Source organism: Orycteropus afer, unplaced genomic scaffold, assembly GCF_000298275.1.
Source record: "Orycteropus afer afer isolate SDZICR_OR568_19922 unplaced genomic scaffold, OryAfe1.0 scaffold00070, whole genome shotgun sequence".
Classification (NCBI taxonomy): Eukaryota; Metazoa; Chordata; class Mammalia; order Tubulidentata; family Orycteropodidae; genus Orycteropus; species Orycteropus afer.
Genome location: NW_006921657.1, coordinates 6,679,765 through 6,698,885, shown reverse-complemented (window position 1 = coordinate 6,698,885; position 19,121 = coordinate 6,679,765). Strand labels below are relative to the sequence as shown.

The 19,121-nt window shown below is 45.4% G+C and overlaps 1 protein-coding gene across 1 annotated transcript in view; it reads left to right on the top strand.

Annotated features, from left to right (window-relative positions):
• ADAMTS14 (ADAM metallopeptidase with thrombospondin type 1 motif 14) overlaps positions 1–19,121 on the top strand; it is a 93,684-nt gene that overhangs the window by 49,937 nt on the left and 24,626 nt on the right. The window contains exons 5-8 of the mRNA XM_007940717.1: positions 6,476–6,559; positions 13,099–13,246; positions 15,248–15,353; positions 18,345–18,488. Coding sequence (XP_007938908.1) covers positions 6,476–6,559; positions 13,099–13,246; positions 15,248–15,353; positions 18,345–18,488 — 482 coding nt within the window. The remainder of the gene's footprint in view (positions 1–6,475; positions 6,560–13,098; positions 13,247–15,247; positions 15,354–18,344; positions 18,489–19,121) is intronic.

The window sequence follows — 19,121 nt, the reverse complement described above, 5'->3', positions numbered from 1 at the left end:
GATAGATCAATGAAAACACAGAGAAAACCCTAGAACAATTTCAAAAAACAATACAAGAACAAAATGACAAAATAAATGAAAAATTAGAAATGATACAAAATCTACACACAGAAATCCAGAAGATTGATACTAACTTTTCAGAAATAGATGAGACATTGAATGGGCAAAGGAGCAGAATTGAATCAATGGGAGATGGTGAGATTGAAGGCAAATACCTGAACACTTCTTTGGAAAGGGATCAATCAGAAATAAGATCAAAACAAAATGAAGAAAGCCTAAGGTTCATGTGGGATACCATCAAAAGAAATAACCTATGTGTAATCGGAATTCCAGAACAGAAGGAGACAAATAAAACCACAGAGAAAATTGTCGAAGATTTGTTGGAAGAGAATTGCCCTGATATGATAAAAGATGAGAATATATCTATTCAGGAGGTCCAACTAACCCCAAACAGGACAGACCCCAAAAGAAAATCACCCAGATACATCATCATCAAACTCTCCAAAACTAAAGACAAAAAAAAAAAAGAATCATGAGAGCAGCGTAGGAAAAACGAAAAGTTACCTTAAGAGGCAACCAATAAGACTAAGCTTGGATTTTTCGACAGAAACTATGCAGGTAAGAAGACAATGGGATGGTATATATAAAACCCTAAAGAGAAAAATTTCCAACCTAGAATTATGTACCCAGCAAAATTGTCCCTCAGATATGATGGTGAAATTAGGACATTTCCAAATAAGCAGAAATTAAGGGACCAACCTTACAGGAGATGCTACAGGGAGCCCTTTGGACAGAGAAGCAACAACAGCCAACAACTGACCATTAACACACATGATGACATAACTCAGAAACCAACCTAGCTCTGTATGGAAGTATCCCAAGTAAATAAGCCTACAAGATTGTAAACAGGGAACCAGAGACATCAATTGACAAATGAGGACAACTACAAACCCAAAAGAGGGAAAAAACTGTGTTGTTACAGAACTTCTAGATGATAGGGAAGTCAAGACAACTATAAGATAGAACGGACTGTTCTAAACTTGGGAAGAAAACTATACACAGGGTAACCTCAAAGAAAAATGATAAACCTTCACATCAAAATAAAAAAGAGGACCAACATAAATATTCATCAAATATTAAAAACTAGCAATGAAAGAGGTGATAACATGATTCATAAACAAAATGAGCTCAGCATAGAAAATTATATGGAACAAAGAAATCCACACCATGAAAGAGCACATAACAAAAATGACAACAACAAATTCATATTTGCCAATAATTGCATATCTGGCAAGGGACTTATGTCTAGGATTTATAGAAAACTCCAGTGCCTCAATACCAAAGGAATTAGCAATCCAGTTGAAAAATGGGCAGAAGACATGAGTAGACACTTCACCAAGGAGGATATTCAGGTGGCCAGCTAATACATGAAGAGATGCTTACAATCATTGACCATCAGAGAGATGTAAATCAAAACAACATTGAGATACTGTCTCACCCCAGCACTGATGGCAAGGTTCAACGAGACAGAAAATAACAAATGTTGGCAGGGATGTGGAGAGATTGGGACTCTCATACACTGCTGATGGGACTGTCAAGTGATACAACCACTGTGGAAAGCAATATGGTGATTCCTTAGAAAGCTGGAATTGGAGCTACCATTTGACCCAAGAATCCTATTACTAGGTATATATCTTAGAGAGCGGAGAGCCAGGACAGGAACAGATATATGCACACTCATATTCATTGCAGAAGTATTTACAGTAGCAAAAAGATGGAAACAATCTATGTGCCCATCAGTGGAAGATTGAATGACCAAAGTATGGTACATACACATAATAGAATGCTGTGCAGCACTAAAAAATAATGTAGAGTCTGCAAAACACTGCATAATATGGATGAACTTGGAGGGCATTATGTTGAGTGAAAGAAGTCAATCACAGAAGGACAAATATAATATTAGTTTGTTGTTGTGAAGGGTCAAGGAAAGGTTTATATATGTAGGGAAACTTTCTTTGTTGGTTGCCAGGGGTGGGAGGGGAGGGGAAGGAACACTGCCAAAAAAAAAAAAATGCATTGACCCATGTCACTTTAGTTTTGTGTATTTCACTGTACATAAATTATATTTCAATAAAATGCATTAAAAAAAAAAAAAAAAAAAACCTCTAGGTTCCTGACGTCAGCATTTGTCCCTAGGGCAGCTCTAGCTCTGGGTGCCATAGCTCACTGTTCTCATTGTAGCTTGCTCTTCCTTTATTAGACCATTGTCGATTTCCTTTTCTTTCTGCAAGTTCAGCAATCCACTTAAATGTGAATTTGTTGTCTCTGATCCAAAGGCAGTTGTATCCTGTGAGGGTGCTTTGGGCAGTATTTGGTCTCTGATGGCATAGTGCTGAAGGCATTTGACTGTTAACCAGAAGGTTGGTCATTCAAACCCAACAGCCACTCCTCGGAAGGAAGATTGGGCAATCTACTTACATAGAGATACCACCTCAGAATCCCAAGGAGGGGTCACTATGAGTTGAATTGACTCAACGGCAGTGAGTTTTTTGTTTTTTTTTTTTAATACTGCCTTTACTTGGTGGGAAAATGAGGCCCAATAGGGTCAGCCCTTGCCAACATCCACACAGTGGGTGAGAAGGGCAGAGCCAGGCTGAAAACTCACTTCCTGACCTCCACTGTTGTTTGCCTTGTGATGTGTTCTCTAGGTTGCCAGGCCTCAGCTCATCCTGTGGAGGTCTGTGGAGGGTGGCCCTGGTGTGAAAAGCCTTGAGGAGGGTTCCTTGGAGAAGTCTCAGAATGACTGTGATCATCATCTGTCCCTGAGAAGGGAGCAGGCATGCTCAGTGAACTTCAAGAGGAAATGGGGGCCAGTGGAGAAGATGGACAGAAGGCTGAACAGGGCTTGTGGCATGGAGAACTTTGAAATTGCAGAAAACTCCCCCTTGCTGGAAGGATGCAGTTATCCATCAGCTGGGGGTTAGCCTCAGATTCCTTGAGAGCCAATGACTCTGCAGTTCTCATAGTGGCTGTAGGTGGCTCTTGACTGTCTCTCCCCACTGCCAAGCCTCTGTCCATCTCCTCCAAGCTTCAGTGGGATTCTTGGCCCAGGGATCATTCCAGTTCCTTCGGCAAGGCTTCCTGTCCCCTCCTGTACATGCAGACTCTTTTCCTCCAAATTCTAGTGGTGTGACACATGAGGTCTGTGCCTCAGAGCTTGGTACACCAGCCACCCTGGGTTGTTTTTTGGAATGTTGAGTGGTCTTTCCAAAGGGGATGCCATTTTCTGCTTGGTCAGTATTTGCATTTGGGCCAGTTTTCTGGATGTGGAAGGTACATCTGGAGCTCCCCCACTCAACCCTCTGTTGGTGTGGGGCAGTTGAACTCTGATCCTACCTCCTGCTCTGAGAGGCAGTAACCCCCTCCACCAGGCCAACTGTAAAGACCTCCCAGTTGTCCTACAGCGAGAGATGGTGGTTATCAGAGCAGGGTTCTTTGGAGGCCTTGGTGGGTAGATTTGGACTACTGATTGTGGGACAGAAATGAGTATAGACAGGGGCAGGATTCTGTCAGGAATCAGCCTGGTCCATCCTTGGAGAAAGATAAGGGCAGGAAGGCAGTGGTCCTGGGGTACTTCAAACTAGTTGCTGTGGAGTTGACTGTGACTCATGGCAACACCATGTGTGTCAGAGTAGATTGTGGCTGACATTCTGGAAGTAGATTGCCAGGCCTTTCTCTTGAGGTGCTTCTGGGTAGATTTGAACCTCTAACCTTTTGGTTAGCAACTAAGTGCTTTAACTGTTTGCACCACCCAAGGACTCTTTGGGGGTACTTTAGAGGGCCTTCAATGCCCAAAGACCCTGGAAGGCCCTCAGTGACTTCCCTCTTCTTCCATCCCTGGATGATTAGTGGGTTTATGTGCCAATACGCAGGCCACAGATGTGGAACCATCTTTGGTCTGTGTGGATATACAGCTCAGGAGGGAGGCCCTGCACACTGACTGCACTCTTTCCCGTGTAGATGGAGGCTATGCACGTATGTTGGACGAGTTGAGAAATTCAAGTGATTTAAGAGTCATTCTCTTGCACAGTGATTATCATCTCAGCTGATTGCAAAGAATCTTCATGTTTGAATTCCCATAGGGAGAAAATGTGTGTGTGTGGTTGATTGGCAACCCGCTTCCCACCCCTTGTCCTGCTCTGCAAATCCTCCTAGGACAAGCCTGGGGTATAATGGATTGAGGAGGACATGGTCTTTTGATATGTGTGATTCTTTTCTTCCTGTGGCATCTTTGCTCCTGCTGGGGGAGGATAGGAGGGCTGGCAGGAGGCCCCTCCGTCGTTAGATTCTCCATCAGCCCTTGCGGTAGGTGTTGGGGGCATCTGGTTTCCCATAGCAGCACTGGTCTCTGGTCTCGCTGATCAACAGGGTCCAGACACAGGTGCCAGGCCATGCTGGCCACTCTAAAGTTGGATCACACATGAATGCAAACAGCTGCCAATCCTGGGCATGAGGGAGAGGGCCAGGACTGGGTCTCTAGGGCATATGTGTCCTTTTCTGCCATGGCTCTGTGTTGCAGCCTGGTTCCCCAGCCTTGGCTAGCCCAGGAGGGCTTGTGAGGCCCAGGAACAGGACTGCAGTTTCTCCCCACCTTAAGGTGCTCGCACGTATGTGAGTTCGAAGCCCATTCTTCTACATTCGTGACAACAGCCCCTTTGTGGGTTGTAGGTTGGCTGCTGGGCTTATGAGCAAAAAAGAATTGGTGGCTGAAGGGCATGGAGAGACAGAAGTGATGACAATGGGAACATGAATAAGACTCTACCCCAGCTCCTGGGAAGCAGTGTGGGCGGAAGCCAGAGACTGGTTTCTGCTTCTACCCTCATCCTCTTTGTCCCAGTGGGCCTCTCTTCCTTATGTGGCTTACTCATGGCTCCCAGACGTTTACATATGCAATCCTGATTCCAGACCATTACTATCCCCATTATAAAGAAAAAGAAAGAGAAGTTTTAAGGGGTTACCTGACTTGCCCCAAGCCGCTCAACTCATAAGGAGCATAGCTCGGCTTTGAACCTGGGACTCTGGTTTTCAGTAGCTGCATTGCTGTGCTAGTCATTGCTGTGTGCTTACAGTGTCTTGATGGCAAGTCTTTTCTCCTCTGAGTCTCTCGATGTCCAACAACAGAAGAATAGTTAAATAGGTGATAGTCTATCCATTTGCAGACATTAAAGATCATGCTTTTAAATACACAGAATAATGGTCCATGAAACAAGCAAAATACAAACAGTATATTCACTATGGTCCCAATTTTGTAAAATGACTTACACACACACACACGGAAAGAAGCATGGTTATATATCTGATTTAATTTATATATTTGATTTCATTTTCTTTGCTTTTTTTTTTGGAATTTTTTTTAACAGTGAATGTTTTATATTCAGAAAAAAATGTTACTTAAAACAGGAAAAGTTGGAGTTGTCTGGCAATGGGGTGGGCATCCTCAGGGGAGGGCGAGCTTCCTGTCCTTGGAGGTGGGCAAGGTAAGTGTCATTTGTCATGGATCCTGAACAGGGGAGTGGATAGAACTGGATTCTTTGATGAACTATCCAAGGAATTACTCCACAGGTGACCCTATGACCCTGTGGGAGGAGGGAGTTATCTAGAGCAGTGCTTCTGAAACTGGGCTGTGCCTAAGAATCACCTGGGGATCTTGTTCAAATGAAGGTTCTGATTCTCCATGTCTGGGGCGAGGCCAGAGATCTTTCATGTCTAACAAGCCCCCAGATGCTGCTGGTGAGCCAAGGCCCTAGAGCACTTTCCCCCTGATTTTGCCCTGGAGGAGTGTCCACTGTGCCCACCCAAGTGCCTGGGCACACTAGGGCAGACAGATTCTTCTAGTAATAAAGGGAATGGTACAGAGGGATGTTGGGATGAGTGACCTATGACTTAAACTGGGATTCCCTGGATGTTTGTGGAATGTTCGTGGAATGTATATCAGTAATAACAATCATTAATCTACAGATGGATACATAGGTAGACAGGCAAAAGGATCAGATATGGGTAGATACATCTATGACCATATGTAATGTTGGTAGATGATAATGTTTGTGGAAGAGGCTGTTCAGGGAAATGGAAAGGTGAGAGTTGTGGTCAGAGGAGCTGAGTTTGAGACCAGGCTTCTCTATACTTTGGCTTAGTGGAAAGAGCTCAGGATTTGAACTAGACAATCCAGAATTTGAATTCCAGGTCTGCATTTTGCTAGTTGCGTGTGTCTAGGCAAGTTGTTTGCCTCTCTCAGACTCAGTTTCTCCATATGTAAAGTGGGAATAAGAATGCTGGTCTAATAACGTTGTGAAGGATGAAATAATCTATCGACTTAAAGGCAGTGGGTTTGGTTATTAGCACAGTATGTAGTACACGGTAAGTCCTTAGCAAATGTTTGTTTCCCCTTAAAGTGCATGTTCTTCTCTACTTGCAGGTAGATGAGATATACCATGATGAGTCCTTGGGAGTCCACATCAATATCGCTCTTGTCCGTTTGGTTATGGTCGGCTACCGCCAGGTAACACCCCTTGGCAGCAGGAGGGAGAAAGGGTGTGGGGCTAGAGTGTCATACCATCTATCGTGTGGGGTAGAGGGCATAGCATCTAGGAAAAGCCTTTTTTGTCTTAAGAAGCAGAACCCCTAAGTATGGAGAGATTAGAACTGTTATACACTGCTGGTGGGACTATAAAATGGTGCAAACACTGGGGAAAATGGTATGGCACTTCCTTAAAAGGCTGAAAATACAAATACCACTTGATCCAACAATCCTACTTCTAGGTATATATCCTAAAGAAATGAGAACTGGGGCACAAGTAGATATATGCACACCCATGTTCATCGCAGCCCTATTCACAGTAGCAAAGAATTAGAAACAACCTAAGTGCCTATCAGCAGATGAAATGGATAACCAAACTATCATACATAGACACAATGAAATACTGTGCAACACTGAAGAATAATGAAGAATCTGTGAAACACCTCATAACGAGGATGATATTGGAAGACATTGTGCTGAGTGAAATAAGTCAGTCACAGCAGGACAAATATTGTATGAGTCCACTATTGTAAAAAGTCCAGGAAAGGTTTATACATGGAAGAAAACTTTCTTTGTTGGTTTCCAGGGATGGGTGGGAGAGGAGGGAAAATTGCTAGATAGGTGAGAGACAAATACTGATTTGGGGGAATGGAAAGGCAATATACAAAAAGCTGTTGTTGTTATTTGCCATCAAGTTGGACCCAACTCATAGCGACCCCTCCTTGGGTTTCCAAGGTGGTATCATTAAGGAAGTAGTTTGCCCAACTTTCCTTCTGAGGAGTGGTTGGTGGGTTTGAACTGCTAGACTTCTGATTAGCAGTCAAGTGCCTTAGGTACCATGCTACAGAGCTCCTAGTAACCAACAAAATAGCACTATGGAAAAGGAAGACACGAAGAGGTGTACAAGAGGTACAGACAACAAAGATCTTGCATACATAATACTGCATTATCAGTAATAACAATCATTAATCTACAGATGAATACATAGGTAGACAGGCAAAAGGATCAGATATGGATAGATACACCTATGACCATATGTAACGTTGGTAGATGATATTTCTACATATGTATTTGTATGTACTATAAGAATGTCCATATAGATATAATAGAGCTAACAAGGGGCCAAGTTATGATAACTTCTTAGCTATAGTCAAACACCTTGAGGAAATGAGTTGCTGGGCCTGTGGGCCTGGGACCATGGTTGCGGGAGACATAAAGTTCAATTAGCATAACATAGTCCACAGAAACATTGTTCTATATCTTACTTTGGTGAATAGCGACTGGGGTCTTAAAAGCTTGTTAGCCATCTAAGATGCAACAATTGGTCTCTCCTTGTCTGGAGTAAAGAAGAGTGAAGAAAATCAAAGATGCATGGAAACAATTAGTCCCAGGAACTAGTTGACCATAGGAACCCTCAGCCTACATGACCCTGAGTCCAGAAATAGATGATGCTTGGCTACCACTGCCAACCACTCAGAAAGGGATCAAAATAGGAGATCCTACATAGCGTGGAAGAAATATGTGGAATGCAACTCAAAATCTTCAAAAAGACTAAGCTTACATTCCTACTGCCATTGAGTCGATTCCAACTCACAGCAACGCCCAGTGGGTTTCTGAAGCAGTAATTCTTTACAGAAATAGATTGTGCAGTCTTCCTTCCATGGAGTGGCTGGTTAGCATTTGACTGCTAACCAGAACTGCCACCTTGCCTAAGTCAAACGCCTTAGACACTGGACCACCAGAGCTCCTTATATTTACATTAAAAACAAAAGAAAACAAAAAAAAAACCTCACTGCCCTCGAGTCAGATCTGACTCATAGTGACCCCTCCTTGGGTTTCCAAGGTGATATCACTACAGAAGTGGATTTCCCAACCTTCCTTCTGAGGAGTGATTGGTGCCTTTGAACCATCAGCCTTCTGGTTAGCAGTCAAATGCAATCAAAACAACAATGAGATACCATCTCACCCCAACACTAATAGCAAAGACAGAAAATAACAAATGCTGGTGAGGATGTGGAGAGATTGGAACTCTCATAAATTGCTGGTGGGACTGTAAAATGATACAACTGCTGTGGAAATCAGTATGGTGATTCCTTAAAAAAGTTGGAAATAGAAATACCATTTGATCCAGCAATCCCATTACTAGGTATATATCCTAAAGAAGTGAGAGCTAGGACATGAATAGATATACGCACAGCCATGTTCATTGTAGGAGCTCTGGTAGCATAGTGGCTAAGACACTTGCCTGATAACCAGACGGCTGGCGGTTCAAACCCACCAGCCACTCCTCGGAAGGAAGGTTGGGCATTCCTACTTCCGTAGTGATACTGCCTCGGAAACCCAAGGAGGGGTCGCTATGAGTTGGGGCCGACTCGATGGCAAATAACAACAACAACAACAACAAATGTTCATTGTAGCACTGTTCACAATAGCAAAGAAATGGAAGCAACCTAAGTGCCTGTCAGTGGAGGAATGGATTACTAAACTGTGGTACCTACCTGCAATGGAATACCACGCAACACTAAAGAATAGTGTAGAATCTGTGAAACACCACGTAATGTGGATGAACTTGGAGGACATTATGCTGGGTGAAATAAGTCCATCACAGAAGGGATAAATATTGTGTGAGTCTACTATTGTTAAAAACTCAAGAAAAGGTTTGTATGTGAAAGGAATGGATGGGAGGGAAAGGGGAGAAAAATTGCTAGATAGGTAGATAGATATACATATATATATATGTAACCAAAAAACCAAATTCACTGCCATTGAGTTGATTCTGACTCACAGTAACTTCCGTGGGTTTCCGAGATGGTCAATCTTTACAGAAGTGGATTGCCCCATTTTCCTTTTGCAGAGCATCTGGTGGGTTTGAACTGTAGTCAGATGCCTTAGGCACCATGCTACCAGAGCTCCATACCAAATATTATTAGTAGTTACCAGGGGGGGTAAGAGGAAGGTAGAAAGGGGAAGCTTTTGTTTGGGGAGCATTGAGTTTATGCTAATGGTGATGGAATATTTTAAAAAAGGATAGCAATAATGATGGCACAACATGAAAATGTCATCATTGTCCCTGAACTGTAAATGTGGAAGTTGTGTTGTTGACTGTCTTGTGTGTGTTTTCATGACATAAAAGTAGAAAGAAAAAAAAAAAAAAGGAAGAAGACTAGGCTTACCAATCTGATAGAGATCGGTGAAACCCCCAGACTCTTGGCCCCTAGTCACTCTTCAGGCCTGTAATTGAACTCATTCCTATGGCTTAACTTCCAGCCAAACGGTAGACAGGTTTATGTGGTGAACAGTTACACTAGATAGGTACATGCCTTAGAAAAATCAACCATGGGTGATCAGAGGGGTAGCATTTGTGCAGAGAGATAGCTCAGAGGGCAGGAATTCATAGCAAAGAAGGACAGTGGGAAAAGGTAACCACAGGAACTGGGAAGAGAGCTGTTACATTGTGGGAATTGCCATCAGTGTCCAAAAACAAAACGTGTATGAACTGTTAAATGGAAAATGAATTTGCTCTGTAAACCTTCACCTAAATCACAATTAAAAAATGAAAGTAAATAAAAAGGGAATACTCATACAACTGAATCAGCTAGCTGTTTGGACTTCATCAAGATGGAGGAAGGTTAGAGTTATAGTTCTTCTTGTCCCGCCCTCACCTCCACTGAGATCAGTCCTGGTTGCCAGGCAAAGGGGTGGTTCTGAGCAGAATGCTTTCCATGGGCTCTGTTGTCCACTGTGGCAGTGAGGTTCTGGCAACCTGAGGCAACTCACCAGTGACCTTTGGAGCTTCTGAGGGTCACGTGATGGCCATGATGCTCTGGCTGATGCTGATCCTGAAGGTCCCATGCCAGACGAAGGCAGGATACCCAAAGAGGTGACAGCGGATCCTGATTCCCAAGGAATGCTGTGGGAGCTGGTGGCTCTTATAGTGGGAATTTATATACTTATAACCTTCTATTATGATTCAAGGCTGTGCAAAGAACTGGCCAGTAGGATTTCTGCTAGGATGAAGCAACATCCTATTGTTGAGAAGGTTTGCCACATTGAAAAGAGTTTTTAGACCTGAATTTACATATTCTAGAAGACACACTGGAAAACAAACTGCCAGAAAGAGTCAGTGTGTCAATAATGAATAAAGAAAGGCAAACTACAAATCTTTACCCAGGTTTAATACAGATAGTTTTGGGAAAAAGAGAAATCTGAATGTTCACAAGCTCAACTGATCATATTACAAGCAAAAATCTAAGCAAATCCAAAACCAAACAGCCACAAACAAAGCAGTGCCGAGAACCCATTCATTAGAAGATTGGAGGACAGCTGCAGACAGCACTCAGAAACCGCAGAGCAGAATTCCAACCTTCATGAGAGCACACATCTGCTCTCACAGGAGTTGTAAATGTGGAAGGAAAGAGTGGGCAGACTTACTGAAGAAAAAAGCGTCTTCACAATCTCGGACCGCCTGTGGAGGAAGTTCTTCACACTGTAGAAAGTCAGCTCAAAGCCCCGAGCGCATGTTTGAAAGGTGAGCGGCTGGGCTGCTGTTCTTGGGCAAAACAATGTGGTTGACGGGAATGTGGAACTGGATACATCAAAGACAGACAAGGGAGCCCTCTTGGGTCGGACCCAGTGGAGTGCTGAATTATGCAGCTGCATTAAGTACTTATGTACAAACTTTGCAAGAGCAAACAGCTGAACCAGAAATTAACAGAAGAAGCTAAAATCATTATTACATTGAAAAATGATACCAAAAGCCTGGAAACCAAGAAAGCTGACAGAGAACCCCTGATTAGAGCCGGAGAAACAGAGACTCCAATAGAGACATCCAGCTGCCAGCCAGGCTCTTGTCCTCCCTGTGGACCTCCCTTCAACAGAGCCCAGAGGCAAAAGAGAACTCCCAAGAAGAAGTTGGGGACAAGGGGACATCCTGTGCTTCCCACCATTCTAGAGAGCCTGGAGGAAACTCCCTGAGTGTCGTCTCCACCAAGGATCTTCGCTGGCCCAGCTGCATTCTCCATTGGCAATAAAATACACCTCAGTACCAACCAGTAGATTCCCACTGGTGTCCGTATCACATGGACTCACATGTAGATACCCTGTGAGTTGATACACTTTCCACGGAGTCTGCTTTAAGTATCCGAGAACAACAGCAAGACATTTTTGTTTTTCTCCCTCAAACTATTTAAAATTTGTCTCTTTTAATTGTTATTCACTGGGAATTGCACAGTGGTACAATTGTAAACTTGATAGATGATAACTTTTATATTTAAATGATTAATATTAGATTATATTTTAAAGCTGTAGATCCTATGCATGAGTCTTATAAATGAGTTGATTGCATTTCATTATAATATATGTAATAAAATATATTTCATTATATGTAAACTTTATTATAGTCATCAGACTATTTTTGTTGTCATTAACTAATATAATCGCAGAACATAGTATATAGGTTTCCCTATTTAAAATGTCCTCTTAAGGTTATACAGAAGAAGTTTCATAAGTAGAAACAGTTGAAACTAAGATTTATTTTTGCATTAAAATACATCCCTATGCTCTGATTATATGATTATTTACCACTGTAAAATTTGGTTAATAAAAAACAGCAATAACCTTAAATAATAATAATAATAAATGAATTAAAACCCCAAGACCATTAGAATCAAAGCTTAATTGAGGGTTGGTAAGTGGAGACTGTGTGTGCTTTCCAGTCTGAGGAAATGACAGTCTTTTGCCTTTATAGCTGGGGAAAGAGCTCTGGTGGCACTGTGGTTAAAGCGTTGGGCTGCTAACCAAAAGATTGGCAGTTAGAACCTACCAGCTGCTATGTGAGAAAGATGAGTCTCTCTGCTCCTGTAAAGAGTTACAGCCTTGGAAACCCTATGAGAGCAGTTCTAGTCTGTTCCACAGGGTCACTATGGTCAGAATCAACTCAATAGCAGTGGGTTTATAGCTGGAAGACCCCTCTCCTTGAGGAATGGGTGAGGAAACTGGGGCTTCCAGAAGGACAGCAAGGACACAAGTCCTGCTTTGGTTGAGCACTGAGCCTCTGGGCTCTGCAAGCTTAGACCAGTCAGTTATTTTCTTCCAAATGAGGGTAACAGCAGAACTTTCATCTAAGGGCTCTTATGAAGATCAACTAAGATAGTGAAAGTAAAGTGTCAGCTCAGAGGAAATGTGCAATGAATATTCTTTCATTATCCACAAAAGTTGCTTTGTCTGTAACAACACCCACCTTGCAGGTTAGTCCAGGGCATTAGAGATAATGTGTGTTGAGTTCCCAGCAGACACATGTGCTTGGCGCATGAATGTTCAATACTTGTTCCCTGAAGTAGAAGGGACTGTATGTGGCAGCAGCTGGGGCCAGGATAGCCAGGTAACTTGGGACTGACACTGCAGTCCCGTAGGACTCAGAATTCTCATCTCTAAGTGGGTGGAGAGTGGCATGGGTGCCCCCTGCAGTCACTGGGGGCTCTGACTGCTCCTTCCCAGTGCTGATGACCTTCCGGCCCCTGCAGTCCCTGAGCCTGATCGAGCGTGGAAACCCCTCACGCAGCCTGGAGCAGGTCTGTCGCTGGGCACACTCCCAGCAGCGCCAGGACCCCGGCCACGCTGAGCACCATGACCACGTCATCTTCCTCACTCGGCAGGACTTTGGGCCCTCAGGTATGCAAGGTACTGTATTTGCCAGGGCCAGATGTGTGCTGCCTGCCAGGTAGGGCTGGGCCTGGGTATGGATGGATTTTCAATGGAGCCCACCAGGGGAGGTTTGACGGGCAAGGTTCCTATCAGAAAAAAGGTCCATGGAGATTTGGGGACAGGACATAGATGGACAAATGAGCAGGCTTTGAAGTGCCTTCTTGGGGACCAGGGAGAATTAAGGGGTCCTCACTCTGTCCCTGCTGTCTTAGCCAAGCCTGGAGGTAGCTGTGAATGTTGAGGTCCTGGGCCCTGTGCTTAGTGTCCCCAAGCCCTTAGTGGTCTTCAGGATGCCTCTGCCCATACCATGTCCATGTGTCTTCATTGCAGCCTGTGGTAAAACTAGGGCAGGGCTTGTGTGGGCTGCAGAAAAGAAGTCCATAGTCTATGCCCAGCTCCAGGCAACACTAGCCCAGTCATCTAAGATCCCTTCATCTCCTGGACTCCAGTTCTCCCAGCTGTCTAGCGAGGAAATAATTATATTTGGCTCCTCCATTCCAAGGCTGCTGGGAGGCCAAGGCTTACAGGAGGTGTTAGTGACAGAGTGTTGATAGCTCTCAGTGCTGTGCAAACATGTGAAGCTATGATCCCCCCAGCTATCCATCTGGGAAAACTGAGGCACAGAGTGGTTACAGGTCTTGTCCACTCCCATAACAGAGTGGAGACAGATCTGAGACTCAGATTTCCAGGCTTCCATGTTGAGGGCTTTCTGCTTTATTCTGGTTTGATGATAGAAATGAGTCAGACAGCCATGCTTCTACCCAAAGGGCTGCTTGTCTAAATCACTGAAGCCCCAAATGTGGGTTCCCATATGCACAGACACATGCATACACATACACATTGACACATGCACACACATAGACACAATACACACACGTACACATACATGCACTTGCATGACAGGCACAGCAAATCCCAGACCTCCAGGATAATAGAGGCTCCAGAAACGTCCTTCCCACCACAGCCTCATCATTATAACCCCCAAAACCATCTCAAGTAAAAGAACATTTCAGCAACTCTGAAGATAGGGAGTTAGTTGTCTGGGCGGCCACAGACTCAGGCAGGGAGCTTAAGCAGGTAACGTTCTCTGCTGTCACCTTGGAGGTGGGATCTGTAGGACTTTCCCTAGTCCAGCTCGATCTCCTAGCCCGTAAGGAAGGGCAAGCTCCTTGGAACCACCTAGCATACTGTATCGGCTTATTAAGGCTGGTGGTAGCTACAGCCCAGCCCCATGGCACTGCCCACAGTTCCTCAAAGGCCATGCTCACCATTGTTTCTGCACTTGACCCACACACTCCCCCACCTCCATGCCCATTTCTCTACCCTAGAGAGCTGCCTCACCTGCCCTCAAAGCCCAGCTCCCATGCACCTATAAGTTGCTCTCTGGCCCCCCACAACCACTCCAGTTGAAATCATCCCCTCCTCCACCCACTTCTGCACACCCCATTTTCCTCCTAGAATCCAAGACCTTCTAGCTTACACCTAATCCCTCGGCTAAGCCATGTTCTCCCTAAGTCTGCGGGAGTGTTGACTTGGATGGTGCTTGGATCTGATTCCTCTCTGCTGCCCCTATCGTGTCTAACACAGCACCATCTGCCCCCAGAAGCAGTTGGAGCTTGTTTGTTGATTGCCTGACTGAGGGACTGGCTGGCTGTGGGGGCAGCAGCAGGAAGTGGTACTGCAGACTCAGGTCCTGCCTGGAATACCAATGCCTAGTTGAGAGCAGGGAATGGGAGACTCTGGGAAGCTGCTTGTCAAGTGGGAGCCATACATTTAAGGAGGTGAGGGCAGCTTGGCCTAGGTTTGCTGTATGGCCGGGTGGGACTTTGCAAGTATCCTTCCTCCTCCAGGAAACCTCGGCAGTGACCAGGCTCAGATGTCCCTGCAGTGGCCCAGCTAGGAGCAGACCCCCAAGTGTCCTCCCTAGCTACCCATGACCTCTCTTTGTCCTTTCTACCCACCCCCCAGGGTATGCACCCATCACTGGTATGTGCCACCCACTGAGAAGCTGTGCCCTCAACCATGAAGATGGCTTCTCCTCAGCCTTTGTGGTGGCCCATGAGACTGGCCATGTGTAAGTGGCGCTAGGATGGTGGTGGGGCTGGTGGCCCTGTGATTTTGGGCTGTGACGTGAGCTCTGAGGAGGCCTGTGAGTATATGGGGGACTTTGCTTCAGATCATGGTCTGGTCCCTTGTCCTGGAAGATGCCAGAGGATCTGGCCTGCAGCTGCAGTGCAGGGACCCAGGGCTGCCCATGAGGGAAGTCCTGCCCTAGCACTATCCTAAGGGAGATGGAATTAGGGGATGGAACTACCTTTCCTTGGGCACAGGTTCCCAACACAATGGCCAAGGGAAACCAGATAGGACCCTGCCTTATCCCTGTCACAGACACTTGTCTACTGTCTCTGGGTGGTCTCCATTCCTGGCCTCCCTTCATCCTGTCCACATCTCAGACCCCTTCTGAGCTCTATCCCATCACACGTTGGCACTCAGCATACCCTGGGGGAGCTGGCTTGAGCCCATCACAAACATGAACACTTGGTGCTCCAGCAGCGGCCAGGCAAAGGCTGGCTCGCCCCATATCTGGGCTTGGATTTTGTTTATAGCATGTTCATCTGTTCATTCAGCAAATATTTATAGAGTACCCACCCTGTACTAGGCCTTGAGTTACAATGGAGGACAGAACAGAGCCCCTGTCCTCCAGAAACCATGTCTCAGTGAGGAGTCTGGGGGCAAACAAATAAATCCCCAGTGTGTTATAGATAGTACCTCCAGGCCCTGTATGTCCTCAGAGCTAAAGGATACACTCCTCCACCCTCAGGTCCAAGCGCACAGGTTTGGAAGGAGCTGAGGAAAGGAGAGGAGTAGGTGAACTGAGAGCCCTGCCAGCACAGAGCCCTGTGGACTTCACTGTAGCTTGGTTCTCATGGGCAGGGGCCACCTCCTTGTTCTGGGCCTTGGTTTCCTCATTCATGCATGGCGATTGACACCAGGAAAACTCTGAGGTCCATTCCTGCAGTAGAAGTCAATAATTCCATATATTCCTGGTGCCAGGAGCTTGTCCTTCTATGGAGGAGGAGTCCACCCTTCCCTGAGGCCCCTCTTATTAAACCACACACTTTCTTGTTGATGAAACACTATGTGGTCCTGAGACATCCCTATGGTTGGTATGGATCATCTCATTGTGATCCACAGGTTTTCATTAGCTGAAAGTAGATCACCAGGGAGTAGATGACCAGGAAGTAGATCACCAGGCCTTTCTTCCTAGTCCTCCTCAGTCTGGAAGTGCCATTGAAACTGTTCAGCATCACAGCAACATGCAAGCTCCACTAACAGCTGGGTGGTGGCTGCACAGGAGGTTCATTTGCTGGAATTCAAACCTGGGTCTCCTCCATGGAAGGCGTGAGTTCTACCACTGAACCACCATTTACCAATGAACTTGCCATTTATGGTCAAGCTTAAAGGCCCATTTATCCACCTAGTGGTTGAGTCCAGATGAAGCTACTTGGGAGTATCTAAGAATTTAGAACCTTTGGACTTTGGCATTAAATAACAAATACAAAAGCAAGTTCCCCCTTCCCCCTTGTAAAAGATAATATTTTTGTCCTTTAGATATTTTTCTACAGAGGAAAAAATACATATATTTACATGTTGTTGTTGTTGTTATGTGCCGTCAAGTCGGCACACTTACATAAATACTAAAACATATATACATTTACATTTTGGTCAAAAATTTTGACTGTCATCTGCATTCACTTAATATATACATGGTCTTCTTTCCACACAAATGCCATTTTAATGGTTGCAGTTTACTGCATTATGTGAAATAGCTTGATTAACTCCTCTATTTTAAATATTTGTTTTTCTAATTTCTCACTATTATAAGCAGTGTCGCAGCAATGAATATCTTTGTAGCTAAATCTTTTTGCTTTATTTTTATCATGGTAGAAAATATATAACAAAACATTTGCCATTTAAAACTTCTTACACGTACAATTCAGTGGAAGAGCAAACTTTGTCATTTAAACCTAGGGCTTTAAACCAGTTCTTCCTGTTTAATCATGGCTGATGAAGTGAAACCGGAATAGACTCAAATTTGTAAAATGTGGGTGAACTGGGATGATAACAAGAATGAGAAAGATTACGGGTTGATGCCCTGCTGCAAACTTACTCTCCCTCTTAGAAAACAAGGACAGCATGCCGGTTGCATAGCAACCACATCTCTTGACCAACAGAATTGGAAACAACAATGCTCTGCTCAAAGATGATGGTTCACTTTGAATGTGTGTCACTGTCCACAGTCCTGGAAATAATCCAGTCTCCTATATTAAGCTTCTTAAGGAGTTCACTATGCTTCTTCCAAGTCTCCCATTCCAGAGGTTTGACCTGTAATTTTTCCTGTTTCCTTCATTTCACCCAAATTAAAAATATTTGGGTCTGTTCTGATTTCACATCATCGGCCATGACTGAACTGGTTTGAACCAGTTCAAAGCCCTGTTTAAACCATCATTTTAAGCTTACTGCATGCAAAGCTCTGTGTTAAGTATGGTGGGGTCTTGGGAAGCTTAAGAGGCTGGCTCACAGAGGGGCCCAATCAGTGGTGCTGAATTAAATAAATAAGACTCAGTCCTTGAAGTCAAAGACCTTTGGGTCTTGTGGGAAGACAGCACATTGAGTTGTTGAAGGATGGTGCAAGTGGCCCCTGCTATTGGAGGGCAGCCACGGGTGGAGCAGCCTGGAACAGGAGTGGGCCTTGAGGTGGCTCTGGCTCTGAGGCCATGAGTGGAGTTTGAGGAGGGGAAGGGCACTCTGGGTGTAGAAGACAACTGCCCAGAGGTTGGAGGGCAGAATGTGCCTGCCCCTACAGGGGCAGAGGGCAGTCTCATCTTCTACTCAGCAGCCTTGGAGGGGGAGGGGTGGTCTTCCCCATGGCACACTCAGGAAACTAAGTACAGGAGGTACAGTCTGAACCTGTGACCAGGGTGGTCTGCCTGCCTGTCTTCCCAGGGGCAAGTGCCCATGATGAGACTCAGGCCTCCCTGTGCCCTCCCCACCTCCCTTCTAGGCTTGGCATGGAGCACGACGGCCAGGGGAATGGCTGTGCCGATGAGACCAGCCTGGGCAGCGTCATGGCACCCCTGGTGCAGGCGGCCTTCCACCGCTTTCACTGGTCCCGCTGCAGCAAGCTGGAGCTCAGCCGCTACCTCCCGTAGGTCACTTCCACCCTTGGGGCTAAAATGGGGGCTCTAAGCACAGGGCACACAGCTGGCTGTCTGCCCCACGTCATTCCCCTCCTCCACACCCCCGCCTCCTCCCTGACTTGACCCTTCTGTAGCTCTTCTAGCTGCACTCCACCCTCACCCTGCATGGCCTAAAACATCCCCTTCAGTATCCCTGCTGGGTTAGCCCAGTGCTTCAAAGGGTGCTCAGATGACCACTTGCACAGAATTCTTATTAAAAATTCAGATCCCTTGGCCCCACCCAAGATGCTAAATTAGACTTACTGCTGGGGTTAGACCCGGGAATCTGTATTCCTCAAGCACTGGAGGCCATACTCATGCACACTGAAGTTTAGGAGCTGCTGAGCTGAGGGTGGTGTACTACTGTGTCCCCAAGTCCTCAGAGAAAGGGCCTGCCCTTCCCATCCTCCCGGCCTTAACCCCAGCAGCACATACTTAGTTCTCAGCCTCACTGATTGGCTTTGGGGATCTCCAGGGACATGGAGGTACAGGATGGGTGTTAGGCTTAGAGGCCTAAAAATGGGCACCAGACTGGATTTGGGTGGGGGTACGTGAGGCAGCGGCAGCCAGGGCACCTGCCCAGTGTGCTTCCTGGGTAGGGG